Raw genomic sequence first — 15357 nt, forward strand, 5'->3', positions numbered from 1 at the left:
TTAATGTTGTTCGTGTGTAATTTACGTTGAGTAGGCTAACCACATTATTAAATTAATGCACGTAAGGTGAACTAGCAAACACCGTCGTAGTTACATGCGGCTGTCTTCTTGTTTGATAGAGTGATGCCATATATGCCCTATAGCTGCAGAAAAGGCTAACATTGTTATCTTTTTACAAAAAAACCAACTAAACATGAGAGGTTTTAGGACAAAGTTTGTGTTTTCCATTGTTTAAGCACCGGTTCCAACCAAAGGAGGTATGTTGTATCAACAGAAAAGGCTAACTTGGTTATCATTTTGCAGAAAAAAAGAGAATCCTAAAAATAAAAACATGAGAGGTTTTTGGACAAAGTTTGTGTTCTCCATTCTTTAAACACCGGTTCAAAAGTACCGGTTTGGCACCGGTATCAGATAAAACCTAAACGATACCCATCCCTAGTGATAACAGGAGGAAAAAATCATGCAGGAAAGAGGAAAGTCAAATTCCTACCAGCAGTCATACTGGCCATTGCAGCATTCATAGCCATTGTTGGCAGAGCCAGGGGAAGCACTGAGGATCTCAGGCTAGCAGGGATAGGCATACCAGCTTTGGCACACATGGCAGCAGCATTGGCCTTAGCAATTTCCAACAACTGCTCCTTATCTGAGAAACAAAAAAAAAATCTTACATTTTTTAGACATGATACATAATATGAAGTTTCTAACAGCTATATATAGTTTAATTTTCCTTTTTTTAAAATAGAAATCTGAGCATGGGATTTTAGCGGTAAAGAAGACAAGAAAATTGTAATCTCAACCAGTAAATCATCACAACAAAATGAATTAATGGGAATTAGTGTGATGATCACATAGTCAGAAGCAACATATAACCATCATCTTTCAGTGGTAATGGTAATGGACTCACAGACTCAAAGTGCTTTATACTACTTGCCTAATTCATCCATTCAGACAAGCACTTTTTCTATGTAGGTGGTTTCAATCCAACATTCATACTAACTTGGAGTTCACAGCCACCTCATAATATACAGGATTCCAAATATATTTACTGGTACTGACTCATGATAGAGTACAACATAACTTAATCCCCTGTTGTTCTCACAGTATTTAAACTTAAGCTTTATCATGGGGGGAAAAAAGCATCAAGTTGACAAGGAAAGGTGAGCAACTAAAAAATGAAGTAAACACTTCATGCAAGAGGTTTTTTCTAGTAAAAACACCTGGCACCTAGTAAAAATCAGGTGCTAATTTTTTTTAGAGTTACTTTATGACAGCAGCACCCTCTTTGTTATATACAATAGCACCAAAATACAAGTAACAAAAAGGAAAAATGGCACGTATTACATTCACACGAGTGACTTCATAATATCTGACCCAGTTCACTGATACGGTGAGGGCTGTTGCTCAAGCTGCCGTGTTTCCGTGAGGGCGATCTGTTTTTGCGTAGGATTAGCACAGGGGAATGACTCGGCTCACGTTTCCAACGGTCTCTCTGGCTGTATGCAACCCTCCGCCGACTTTGTGACACTGACCGTGAGCGTGACCGCCGTGGCCTGCGGCCCCTTGACCTACAAAGCAACATGCAGTCTCATTTAACTTTCAAAAAACCAATTGCTAAACGACATCTGTATATAAACATAAATATTCATAGGTGAAACTTTACAATGTAATAAAAGTCCTGAAGCATTCACAAACTTTCAAGAACCACTGTGTTCTTTGTAAAGACAGCTAGAACTGTGATAAATATTTTGGGTACCCTCCTCTATGATTCTGTTTCATGGACTGAAAAACTAGATGTGATGAAGACAATGTGGTGATTGCAAAATGGCCAGGAATGTTTGCACTAGTTTCATCAGAACACTCTTGCCAACACGTAATCAGGCAAACTGCATTTGCAACTGTGGGGAAGCAAGTTGTCACCTCTAAATGAGGCCGTGGTACTGTGGAACAGGATGACTTTGACGCCATCGTGCACGCACGGGTATCTGCTTTGCATGCACTGCTACAGTTTCAGGGTCCTGCAGGTTCCTCTCTGCACTCAGAGAGGAATCCTGCTCATGTGAATAAACTTACTTTTGACTGTCGGGAGGCAGAGCCCAAAGGAGGATGGGCTCCTAATGTGATTGGCCACTTTGATGGACACTTCAGGTTACTGTGTTAAACTGAGTTAAACTGTGCCAGCGACAGAAATGCTGTTCTAAAGCGCATTTGTTTACAATTTGAAAGATAAAGTTTAGTGAATTAATTATCAACAGCTATTGTTTACTGAGTAGTGTAAATACACACAAGTGTCACTGGATTACTTTAATGCTGAAGAAATACTTGAAACCATAGGATTCTAAGGCAATTTCTGAAACCTCTGCACTGCTGTCCCATTAATCTGTGGTACAGAATAACATAGCTTCTATGATTTAGAAAAAAATCATCATAATGAGAAGGACGCATCATTCCTAAGAAAAAGATAAAAGTTTTTCTAAGTCAATTGAGTAAACTTAATTTTATAAAATGTGAACAAGTATAAAATGTTTTATGTTTTTGCCAGTGGGTGGCTTCACTCAGTGAAACAGCTTTACACATCTGGCTCAGAGCTCCACTCACTGTGGGTTCAGGCTCCACTGTAACAGGTTCTCTGAACAGATAGTCTGTGGGGTGGACAGGAGAGCAGGACGTGACAAGTTGTCTAAGGTAAGCAGCTATATTGTCTGACAAGCAGTTCAGGTTGTTCCAAAAAGTTGATTCTGTTGATCTGGATGTTTTGAGTGGGAGAAACGTTTCGTCACTCATTCAAGTGACTTCTTCAGTCTCAGCTGACTGCAGGTTTTCCCAGCCTTAAGATACACTTACTGTTTATATCTTAAGATATAAACAGTACGACACAACGACTGAAACTAGCACCAATGGTGAACAATGGGATACGGGGTCAGTTTCTTGAACTCAAACTTGTGCACTCAATGCTAGTTTTTTTAAACTTGTTAAAGATGCCTGGAAAAAGAAGAGTTCAAAGAAACGATTAAAAGCCCAAAATTACTATGACATTCATTTCTACTGTGATGGGTCTATATAAACTTTATATAGTTCTTTTTTGTTCACTCAAACCACCAGACATACATTCATGCAGCACTATTCTATGCCTTATCTACACACAAATACACACACTCAATTTCACAAATGTATTTGTGTGTCTATTTTAGACATTTTAGCACTAAAAACTTTGTCCTCTTTTCACTACTGAGTGAAATTAATGCTTTACTTAACCAAACAACAGTATTTTTTTCAATGTTTAAATTCTTTGTGCAAGAGCAGTGATAAATTATAAGCAATGGACGAATATTACTGCTAACAATTAAACAAAATCTAGCAGTATGCAGACTGGACGCAGACTCCCATGTACTAATGAGAGGTGAATAAATAAAGGGAGGGAGGGTCCATGGGGCTTTTGGTGTATGGATGTCATATATAGAATAGAACCGTAAGGCGTGTATGAGGTGTGATCATGCTTCTGAAATTCACACTCCACTTCCTGACCTACCTTGAGCGTGATCTCTTCCTAAGTGAAGGGCTTGTGGATCTAGATTCTCTCTTGTAGCCTCTACGTGGTGACTTGGATTTTTTCTGCTTCTTTGATGACTTCTCCTCTTTTTTCTTCTGTGGTGATTTTTTTCTTTTCTTTCCAGCAGATTTCACATTTGCAGGAAAGGACTTTTCTGATGCCTTGCACTGAAGGAAGCCAGGCTCAGCGGTCAGGTAATGTTTAGCAGATATGGACTGGCTTGGCATGGACGTGGATGCGCTAGAAGCTGAAGTTTTTAGAAAATCACATGACAAAGACCACAGCTTGAAAAAAACCCAAATACTCTAAATTAAAAGCCACATCTATTAATAACACAAAGCACTGATTGGACATTACAAAGTATTTATTTTAGTTTTATTAGTTATTTTAGTTTTATTCTAGTATTTTAAAATGTAACCCACAAAGATTTAAATTGATGGTGGACTGTGTATGTGTCTGTAAGACTAGAGAGGAAATGACATTTTTCAGGTTATCTCTATTATCACATCAACCAGATTTATAGTGTGTATGTGTGGCAAGTTGAGGTTGATGGCTCGGCTGCAGGGGAGGAGTGAAGCAGCAGGTTCAAGGTGTGGTATCAGGGGAGGCTGGTCTTCGCAGCTGGCGAGCATCATCTAATCATGCCTTCCCTATTTCAGTAGCGCCTGGGGCCGGAGAGAGGGGATATCTGATCAGATCTGATCAGATCTGCTGAAGGTGGAGGAGCTGGCAGCGGAAATCGCAGAGAACAGAGAGCAGAGCACTGTAAAGTGCAACACATAAAATAAAAGTTTGCACAAGAATCTGGGTGGTGCCAGGTCCTTTATGTCTACAAGTGGTGCCGAAACCCAGGACACCAGCATGTCATAGCCCAACCCCCGCAGCCGGTGGAGGCACTGGTGAAGATTGGGTATGAGCTGGTGGCAATACACCGGGAGTAGGTGGCGGTAGGGCTGGGCCATGTCAAACCGTTCACGGTAATACCGGTATAATGTTGGGCAACGATAAGAAAATGAAATATGGTGATAGAATATGGGTAGAATATGTTTTCATACGCACATGGCGGAAAAAGCATGGCGGCGACAGAGAATGAGAAGGGCGAAAGCGGATCGTTGAATGAAACGGATGAACCAGAATTGGTTTGTAAAAATGCTGCAACTTCAGTGGTGTGGAACTGGTTTAGCTTTCGTCCGTCAGATACACAACAAAGCACTATTTTTGGTAGAGCATGCTAGCGGGCCGTCGTTATTACCGTGTTTTTTGGAAAATACGGCACACTTAAAATCAATCCTTTGATTTTTCTGAAAATCGACAGTGCCCCTTATAATCCCGTGTGCCTTATGTATGAATTCTGGTTGTGTTTACTGACCTCAAAACGATTTTATGTGCTACACAAAAATCTGTCAAATGTTTTAGTACGACTTTGCTAAGCTATGAAGCCGCACTGCTTGTTGGATTGTCAGAGCATTACGGCTATCGTAGGCAGGAGCCTCGCGGAGTGATACGTACTGTGCTTCAACATAATATTACCGTATTGTGTGTGTATAACCTCTTTTTAGGTTTTGTGGATATTATACATGGTTATGCTGAGGATATGTCGGCCCAATTTCCACTGGAAATGCCTTTTGGTTAAACTGTCAGCAAGGAATTTGCATTTGCACTGTTAAATTTTAATATAACTTTAATGCACATAAAAAACAGCTGCTTGTTTATGTGAAAATATATTGATGGGTTTTTTGCACTAATAAAGTTGTGGAGTTGTAAAGTATTTTGTCTCACGTCAATTATATCATCAGTTATATCGTTATTGCAAATTTTCAAATATATACCGTGATAAATAGTTTTGGCCATATTGCCCTGCCCTAGGTGGCAGTGCATCAGAAGCAGCTGAAGGAGCTGCAGGAACAGATCGAGCGGCAAACGGGGGTCTTGGAAAACCTTGTGGCTCCTCGCCAGCACTGCCACATTGGATTGGGGGGAGGACGACCTCCAAGCTTTCTTGGAGATGTTCCAGGCGATGGCCGGCAGAGGAGTCGGCTCCCTGGCTGCTCCTGTTGCTCTTAGGGGAAGCCCAAGTGGTAGCGCTGAGTCTTCCCACAAGGCATCCTGGACCAGCTAGGGCTCTCCTCCGAGGACCATCTGCACCACTTTCCAGGAGGGTCGGATAAGGCCGGAGGTCCACGTATGTCAGGCGGATGCAAGACACCGGGATGGCGAAGTGGGTCTGTTGCCACCAGCCGCCGAGCCTTGAGGCTGCGGTGAGGCTGACTTAGGACCACCTGGCAGCGTGGCTGGAATGTCCGCAGGAGCAGCTGTGTGCAGCAGTGGCTAACTGACTGTTCCCAGCCGTGCGAACAAGGGTCCAGGTACTGTATTATGCAACACGATTTCCCACACAAATCTGATCGGAGCTAGTTCTGTCACTTTTCTACTCGAGTCCTTAAAGCCCTTTATACAACATGCCTCATTCAGCCATTCGCACGAGCACTAAGTGCATTCTAATACACACTCTCCGATAAACTCATCAGAGAACATGTTGGGTTCAGCGTCTTGGCCAAGGATATTTAAGCGTGAAGACTAGAGACTCGAGCACCGAGTGATTGAACCACCAACCTTTCAATTAATAGATGACCTGCTGTAACACAGCAGGTCATCTATTAATTGAAAGGTTGGTTTCAATTAAGTGGAAATTGGCCGACATATCCTGAGCATAACCATGTATCATATCCGCAAAACTTAAAAAGAGCTTATACACACACAATACGGTAATATTATGTTGAAGCACAGTACGTATCACTCCGCGAGGCTCCTGCCTGCGATAGCCGTAATGCTCCGACAATCCAACAAGCGGTGCGGCTTCGTAACTTAGCAAAGTCGTACTAAAACATTTTTAACAGATTTTTGAGCGCCGTGTACCACATACAATCGGTTCGGTAATAACGACGGCCCGCTAGCATGCTCTACCAAAAAATGTGCTTTGTTGTGTATCTGATGGACGAAAGCCAAACCAGTTCCACACCACTGAAGTTGCACCATTTTTACAAACCAATTCTGGGTCATCTGTTTCATTCAACGATCCGCTTTCCCCCTTCTATTAAATGACCCTGCTGTTACAGCCACCCCAAATTTGTGTTAATAGCTTTTGAGTAAGATTTACAGTAGTACTCCTCTATGTCTTCCTGGATACATGGTATTTATTCTGTTTGAACAGTGATTTCTTCAAACTTGAAATTTAAGAATTTAATATTCTGAGATCCTGGATATCTGATTCCCATGAACTATGAGCCACAATCATCAAAACACATTACAACTTCAGGATCTGCTCAGTCATGGAAACCAATGCCATAAAACCAACGTCCATTTCATACAGATCTTACCTAGTTTTTCTGTTTCCTCTCTTTGTATGTCTTCTGGCTTTTCACTGTGGTTAGAGGTCTGCCGTTTTATTACTCTTGATTCAGTCAACTCTTCTGCTTGTATATTACTTTCAGTGTTGCTGAGGTTGCCCTGAGGTGGCTTGGGCCAGTTTGGAGGCCATTGGTGGGAATGAAAGGATTCATCTTCTACATCTTTCTTCTCTGAGGAGCTACAAGTAAAAACAGAAATCACATAATTGCAGGATGAAGTAATATCACAGTGAAACATATTTATCAACAGTGCTGTCATTAAGCATATGCCAGAGTGTTTCACTACAGTTAGTTGCAAAATCTTCCTCCATTTTTTTCACTTACGTTTGCAGCCTGTTGTTCCCCCATCCCATTTTTTTAGACATGTTGCTACCACCAAAGTCAAAATGAGCCAAATAAAAACTGAATAAAAACTTTTAAAAATAAAAACAGAATTGTCTTAGTTCAAACATTCAATATGTTTTCTGTTTTCAAGTGTGAATAAAATGGGTTTATGAGATTTGCAAATCACCACATTCTGTTTTTATTTATATTTTACACAGCAGCTCAACTTTTTTGGAGTTGAGGTTAACTTTTAAATTTAATCTAAAAGCCATAACCAAAACACGACCTGATTAAAAGCCTAGTAATTTTACTAAGGACTCAATATTTATTATGGAAAAATAAATATTGCCATTATTTTGCAAACATTTATTTTACATAAACTGGGAGATATTGTGTATGTCTCTTTAACTTTTAAATAGGCAGGTGGAGTCGGTCAACCATTCATCGGAGGACAGCTGAACATAAGAAAGTTGGTAGTAGTTCCTAGGTTTTCCAGTTAGCATGTCAAAGTATTGTTGGTTAAGTTCATAAATCCCCAAATCATGAATGTGGACTGTCAGGTAAAGTCTACAGAGTGGTAGAATAAATACTAAATAAATGCGGTACATTTACTGTTGGCAGCCCTCTTGGCAAATTAGGATCATCAGCCCACAGATTTGAAGGGAAAACAGTTTGTATAACAAAATAAACAGAGGAAGAGCCATTAACATTTCTTTCAAAGTTTGCTTCCTACCTGGAGCGTGTCCTGTGGCCTCGTGTATTGGACGGGGAGCAAGTCCTAGACCTTTGACGGTAGTGTCTAGTCCTAGAGTCAGAGCTCTTCACTGAGCAGGAATGTGACTGGGAGTAGGAATGTGAAGGTGAATGGCATCCCTGTCTGTCACGTCTTTCCTCATCTTCTATTCCTTTATTTGAGTTTTCCTGTTAGAGAGCAGTAAAAAATAAACCTTATTTTCATTATTCTTTCATGAGTGGCATTTTTATACATAATTAGCTGAAGTTAGAATGGACTGGTAATTATATAGCACTTTCAACTAACAACTATTTGACCACGCAAAGTGCTTTCTTATAACAAGCTTCATTAAACCCCCACACACACTTTCATACAAGCACTTTTAAGCACTCACACAATCACACGGGGCGACTCAGGTTTCACTGTGATATGCATATCCTGGTTTTTCCGCCTAAGCCAAATCTGCCCCAGTTACATCAATATGTAATCTGTTTACATATTTATTTGACCCATCTCCCCTCCAAAATTATTTTCCCATGCACTCTCAGAACGTTTTCAGTGTGACTGTTATACACTTCCACCCCTCAGAGTTGCAATCTCAGTCCATTCCCTTGTGCATTTGCAGAGAAAGCTGCATGTGTATAAAATGGAGAGTCTTCAACTTGATTCTCATTTTCTGGAAGTGGGCGAAGTTGATGGAAGGAAAATCTGACAAAAAGGGCAGGTTTTAAGCAACAATTATGTTTTTATAAGCAAAACCCTTTTGACCACATCGAGAAGTAGAGGCCATTCCTGCTCAGAGTTCTTCCACAGATGCCTCGAGACAATACACCAGAATTTTGCAATCACAGTCTCACTCTGGAGGACAAATTCATGGTTGTGCTTCTCATTCTCTCATCTCTCCCCATTAGCAGAAATATTCTTAATTATCTCATAATCAAACAGTTGGTGCTCACTCTGTGCAAAGGTTCAAAGTCAGTGGCTGAATTGACCAAATGGCCCAAACTTGAATTTGAAAATTGAAGAATTTTTCATTAAGCCTTATGAATTGGATCTAATGGTAACAGGCAGAAATATATTACTGTATTATTACTATTACCAAGCACAAAAATATCATCACACAGACTTATAATCAACACACTTAAGATTTACAATGAAAAAGATAAAAGCTCGCATGCAGGGGCTAAATCGGGCCCAATGTACCCTGTCTCAGACACTGGCCAAACAAATGCAGGATATTCGCTCCTCCTAAGATAATTAGTCTAACTAAACAGTCCAACGGTGAGAGGACTTTGCAAGAACAGAGACTAACAAGCTACAGTCGCACAGTCAGAAGGACAGTAGTACATAAATTTAACGTGTATTCTACTTGACATAGTTACTTGTGAACACTACAGACAAATCAAATATGAGAAAGGTATTCTCTCCTACTCTTAGTAAAAGCAAAGGGATAAATCTCTATTAGTAACTAAAGCTGATTTATGTATTGGGACCATAATAAAAGTACTTTGTTTTCACCTGTTTTGGGATTATATCGGGCAGCTCCTCCTGTCGTTTTAGTTTAGTATGCTTTAACACAAAAGCAGAGTCAGTATCTGATGAATTTTCATCATCTTTCCTCCTTTTCTTCTTCTTCCTCTTTCCAATTAAGTGCTTCTTGCAGCATCTGGACTTACTCTCATGATCCCCACCTGGAAAACAGTTTACCAGCTCTGGGCTACAACAGCATATTTTTGCAGCAAAAAATATTGTATGTGACATATACAGGAGTGACAACATATGGCAATGTAGACAGGCAGAATTTACAAGGAAATGGGAAAGGAGAACCGCGGAGCTCAGAGAATCTGACTGCACTTGGATAATGTGACAGCAGATGCTGTTTATGTGGGTCTGCTATGGTGAAACAACAACATGCCGAAGATGGACAACAAAGCATGCGTCTTAGATTATAGCCACTTACCAGCAATATTCGTTGTTAGTTTTTATAAATGATCTACCAGTATGTTGATATAAACTATGGATATAAACTTTAATGAAGGATGGCCCCCTGTGGACTAGGCTAAAGGACATACGTCTACATCATTAAAGCAGTATTGAAGAACCTTAGTTTTTAGAGAACTCCACACTGATAATTCCGTGTCACATTACTCAAATAGAAACTACTAATACACTATTGAACCTATGCCCTTGTTTTGCTCTTCAACTTCTCTGAGTTTTGTTATGCAGCATGTCTGTAGGTTCTCAGTCATTCCAGACATAGTAATCTAAGGAGCTTGGAATGAGAAGCAATTGGACTTCTTTCAGTTTCTTGAAAACGTGTGTAGACCTCAGACCTCTGCATTGGAGAAACCAAACAGCCACTCCATAAGCGCATGGCACAACATAGAAGAGCCACCTGGACAGGACAAGACTCAGCTGTACGTCTGCATCTAAAGGTCAAAGGTCTTTCGAGGACGCCAGAGAAGACAGATGGTTTAAAAGAGAGTTGACAGAAGCCATCTATGTCCACTGTGAACGACCATCCTTGAACAGAGCAGATGGCTTACCACACCAACCATCTGCCACCTACAATCCAGTTTTGAAATCCCTTCCCTGGCGTCCTAATTAGGGATGGGTATCGTTTAGGTTTTATCCAATACCGGTGCCAAATCGGTACTTTTGAAACGGTGCCGGTGCTTAAACGGTGCTCGAACCGGTGCTTAAAGAACGGAGAACACAAACTTTGTCCAAAAACCTCTTATGTTTTTATTTTTAGCAGTCTCTTTTTTTCTGCAAAATGATAAGCACCGTCCAGCCCCACGCACGGGGCGAGCCGCGCTAACTTACTAATGGAGATTTACCACACCCGCAGTAGATGTACTCGGTGTGAGGTCTTGCAGCAAGCTATCAAATACGGTGCATTTCTCGGCTTTTAAAACAACGCTATGCATCGCCAGGTGTTTCATCAGATTCGAGGTGTTACCTCCTTTGCACAGCATCACCTTAAAGCACTTGTTGGAGGCTGCTGAGTTTGCATCTTTTGCTGTGAAGTACAGCAAGACTTTTGACCGCTTTGCCTTGGGCATTTTTAATCTGTAGCTCTGCTCTAAAAGAACGTACGTACCTGGGCCCGCCTACTATCCTTGGAAAGGTAAAATGATTGGCTAGAATCCAGAGTGTATGACATCTCAGGAAAAAAAAAAAGCACAGAAATAAAGCACCGAAATGTGCGCTGCTTTTCGGTCTGGTTACTACCGTTTATGTCAGAACCGGTGCCATAATGGCACCGGATATTGGTACCCATCCCTAATCCTAATGCCCACTCACATTTTGCGTCAGTTCATCTAAACAGACACATGATAGGGTGAGTCAACGGTTTCATTGGAAATCTCTGGTGATACTGGCCCACACACTTTTAAACAGCTTGGCTCATGTGATGAGGCACATGATCAATAATGGGTTGAGGAGACTTTTCCTCACCCTATCATGTGACCTATCAGGTCACCTGACGCAAAATGTGAGTGCGTGTTGAGGTACCTGGGAAGGGATATCAAGACTGCTTTGTAGGTGGGTGTCTTAAGCCACCCCCTCTGTTCAATGATGGTCATTCACAGTGGACATAAATGGTCTCTGAGAACCTACACAGACATACTGCCTTCCAGAGCAGACAAAATCTTGAAAAAGGTGCAGTTAGAATACAGTACAATAGGACCAGAGTCTCCATATAGCTAAAGAATGACATCAAAGACTGGGACAATGTCAAACCAATCAGCCTGCTTCTGGGAACACGAGACTGAAAAGGGCCTGGGCCAGCTGGTCAGCAGTGACTTAACTTTTAAATAAGAGCAAGGGGATTGTCTACTGAAAATATTTTTTAAAAAATATATAAAATTTGCCACAAAAACTAACAGGGCAGCTGTTAATATACCAAGTCTATCTGCGGTAAACACTTGATGCTCAAAAAGTTGACAATATAATAAAGAGCCGTACCTTGCTCAGTTTTTCTTTCCGTTGGTGTTCCTCTTCTATGAAGCAAAGATAAAGCCTGAATTAGGCACATTTAAACAGTCGTAATTAACAGTAGAATGGCAGGAAGCTATTGACTGTTTTTGTACAGTAGTGTTGCACCCCTGAACGATCTAGGTTGTGGGTTACACGTTATCCCACTGTGTATGTAGTAAACCTTTGTAATCCCTTCATTCACTGAATGTTGAAACTGGACATAATGCACAGGTAGTAAAGTTACAGATTCCTTTGTGAGCCCAGCCCCTTCCTCTCAGACCATTACATGCTTTCTTTTGAGTTATATTTGCTGGCTGAGCACGTGAGCACACAGTTTTTCTGACTGTGGATGTTGCAGCATGTACTTTCAGGATCACCTTGACTTGTGTTTATTTTTTCGCTTCAGGTCTGCCCCAGACTCTGAACTACTCTCCTTCTCTCGGTTCCTCTTCTTCCTCTTGCTTTTGTGTTTTTTGTGCTTCTTGTGTGAACTGCTGCTTCTCAAGTCTTTGTATCTCTTTGTAGAGGCATTTTCTGCTCCATCCATTTTACTGCAGTCACCCACTCTTTTAGCATCACTGATGGACAGAGGCAGAGAAAATAAGTGTTACTGTTTGACCAGAAAGAGTCAGCCAACGTTTATTAAATGTCTAATATTCTGAAGCCTCTCCTTGCACCGCTTATTGGATAGTAAGATCCAGATGAGGTGTTTAACAGTCATGCCTGTTGAAGATTTAAGAGGTTTCAGATTTCTTCTATCATTGCGTCGAATTCTTTTCATAGTCTTATTATTAAAACCGGCAGTGACTTAAATAGAAAAATGTCCGCTTCAAACCTAATTAACTGCTTTTAAACTTTACGGACTCTCTCGGCTTTCTTTTCAACCTCCCGCGTCCACGAATGGCCTCGCTCCTAGCGGTACAGTTTAATTGAAAACAAACCTAAGCAACGTTAGCTTTCATCCTTTATTTGGCAACTGGTGCAGCAACCGGTAGCTGCAGCGGGCGACTAACATTTCTGTTCAGTGAAATTTCAAATAACGTCTCAATAGAAGAATACAAACAAATAACATACGCTTTGTCCTCATTCTGGTCTTCAATTTCTCTGATTTTATTTAATATGAAATCTTGAAAAATCTGCTCTATGTTGGCCGCCATGTTTTAATGTGCATCGCTTTGCCGTTCCGGGTGGAAAGTGAATATCTGTGGCAATGTTCCGGATGAAAATCTGTTCCTCCTCAGCAGACTGCACGCAATCCTATACAGTTCCTATGTATAGGGTATTGTGTTTTTTCAATAATCATTGTCATGATGATCATGATTATTATTATTATTAATTACTATTGTCTCTGCTCAGTTTATCATTATTATTATTATTATTATTATTAGGGCCCGAGCACTGAGAGTGCAAAGGCCATATTGTATCTGCTCTGTTTCATCTTCTTCTTCTTATTCAGGCGAAACAAGTGCCTTTTTGAGGGCTTTAACATGCTCAAAAACTCATGAAATTTTGCACACATGTCAGGTCTGGTGAAAAATTTCGTATTTTAATGGTTTTACATATGAGCATTGGAAAATGGCTCCGGAGCGCCACCTATGTGTTGTTAAATGCAGTCCTACGAACACATCGTTTGAGCTACATGAATGAAATTTGGCCCACGTGTATCATGCTGAGATGAACAAAAAAGTCAGTGGGACCATTGACGCAAACCCAACAGGAAGTCCGTCATTTTGGATTGAATGTGACATTTTGGCTCAGTTTTTTCCATTTTACACATTATTATTTAAAGAAAACAAAACAAAAAAAAAAAAAAAACACGGATAGCTCAGTAGGTAGAGTGGTTGCCCCGTGATCGGAAGGTCGGGGATTCGACTCCACTGAACGGCTACCCTGAGGTACCCCTGAGCAAGGTACCGTCCCTACACACTGCTCCCCGCTGCATTGGTGACTGCCCACCGCTTCACTGGGTGAATGGGTTAAATGCAGAGGAGTAATTTCCCTATGGGGACTAACACATACACATTATTATTACACATGATTATTATTTCCAGGCCTTGTACTTTTGCAAACTCCTCATCGGGATTTGATCTTGTCAGCTTCATATTTGGTCAGTGTCAACTGCACACCTGGGCCCAGTGTGTTACTGGTGTCAAGCCAGCCTCCAATTCCAGCATTGCAGTCAAGCCAGCCTCCAGTTTGTTTTCTGTTCCCCGTCTATTCAAAGTATTACGGGAATGGATGTGGAAACCGGATTTCAAAATAAAAGCCAACTTCGAGTGAATTATCAGATATTTTAAGAACATAATAACAAATAATTTAGACTTGTACACTATTAGCGCCCTGTCAATATCAAAGCCATCTTATTTTGGATTTCAAAGTAAAAGCCCTGTGAATTTAGATTTTTGAACTACTCTTTCAATGACTTCAGAATACTCTTAAAAGCAAAAGTCATATTTCCAAAGAGTAGTTGCATTTTGTATCAACACTATCCACCCACAGCAATTAGAAATTGCCCATATTTGACCGACTCTTTTAATGATTTCAAAATGCTCTAAAATGGAAAATTGCTGTTTCCACAGGGTAATTCCACTTTAGATCAACAGTATACAACCCCACAGTGATACCATATCAATATCAAGTTATTCTGATGTTGCCTTCCAAAATAAAGGCCTTTTCAAATTGTCCGTAATTGACCTAACTTTCAGTGATTTCAAAATGCTCTAAAATGGAATGGTATCACTGTGGGGTTGTGCACTGTTGATCTAAGGAGGAATTACCCTGTGGAAACAGGAATTTTCCATTTTAGAGCATTTTGAAATCACTGAAAGTTAGGTCAATTATGGACAATTTGAAAAGGCCTTTATTTTGGAAGGCAACATCAGAATGACTTGATATTGATATAGTATCATTGTGGGGTTGTACACTGTTGATCTAAGGAGGAATTACCCTGTGGAAACAGGGATTTTCCATTTTAGAGCATTTTGAAATCACTGAAAGTTAGGTCAATTATGGGCAATTTGAAAAGGCCTTTATTTTGGAAAGCAACATCAGAATAACTTGATATTGATATGGTATCACTATGGGGTTGTATACTGTTGATCTAAAGTGGAATTACCCTGTGGAAACAGGGATTTACTATTTTAGAGCATTTTGAAATCGTTAAAAGAGTCGGTCATATATGGGCAATTTGAAAAGGCCTTTATTTTTGAAAGCAACACCAGAATGACTTGATATTGATATAGTATCATTGTGGGGTTGTACACTGTTGATCTAAGGAGGAATTACCCTGTGGAAACAGGGATTTTCCATTTTAGAGCATTTTGAAATCACTGAAAGTTAGGTCAATTATGGACAATTTGAAAAGG

The 15357-nt window shown here is 40.5% G+C and overlaps 1 protein-coding gene across 2 annotated transcripts in view; it reads right to left on the reverse strand.

Moving 5' to 3' along the window:
• LOC134620915 (protein SON) overlaps window positions 1-13173 on the reverse strand; it is a 29404-nt gene extending 16231 nt beyond the window's left edge. The window contains exons 1-9 of one of the 2 annotated variants that reach the window (XM_063467268.1): window positions 13067-13173; window positions 12370-12570; window positions 11981-12015; window positions 9530-9702; window positions 8012-8199; window positions 6925-7133; window positions 3527-3794; window positions 1474-1565; window positions 491-643 (exon numbers count right to left, since the gene is read on the reverse strand). In XM_063467268.1, coding sequence (XP_063323338.1) covers window positions 491-643; window positions 1474-1565; window positions 3527-3794; window positions 6925-7133; window positions 8012-8199; window positions 9530-9702; window positions 11981-12015; window positions 12370-12570; window positions 13067-13149 — 1402 coding nt within the window. In that variant the 5' untranslated portion in view covers window positions 13150-13173. Of the gene's footprint in view, window positions 1-490; window positions 644-1371; window positions 1566-3526; window positions 3795-6924; window positions 7134-8011; window positions 8200-9529; window positions 9703-11980; window positions 12016-12369; window positions 12571-13066 lie in introns of both variants that reach the window. The other variant, XM_063467267.1, reaches the window with a different exon arrangement.
• Between the last annotated feature and the right edge of the window lie 2184 nt (window positions 13174-15357).

The sequence above is a fragment of the Pelmatolapia mariae genome, linkage group LG23 (genome assembly GCF_036321145.2).
Source record: "Pelmatolapia mariae isolate MD_Pm_ZW linkage group LG23, Pm_UMD_F_2, whole genome shotgun sequence".
In the NCBI taxonomy this organism is placed as follows: domain Eukaryota; kingdom Metazoa; phylum Chordata; class Actinopteri; order Cichliformes; family Cichlidae; genus Pelmatolapia; species Pelmatolapia mariae.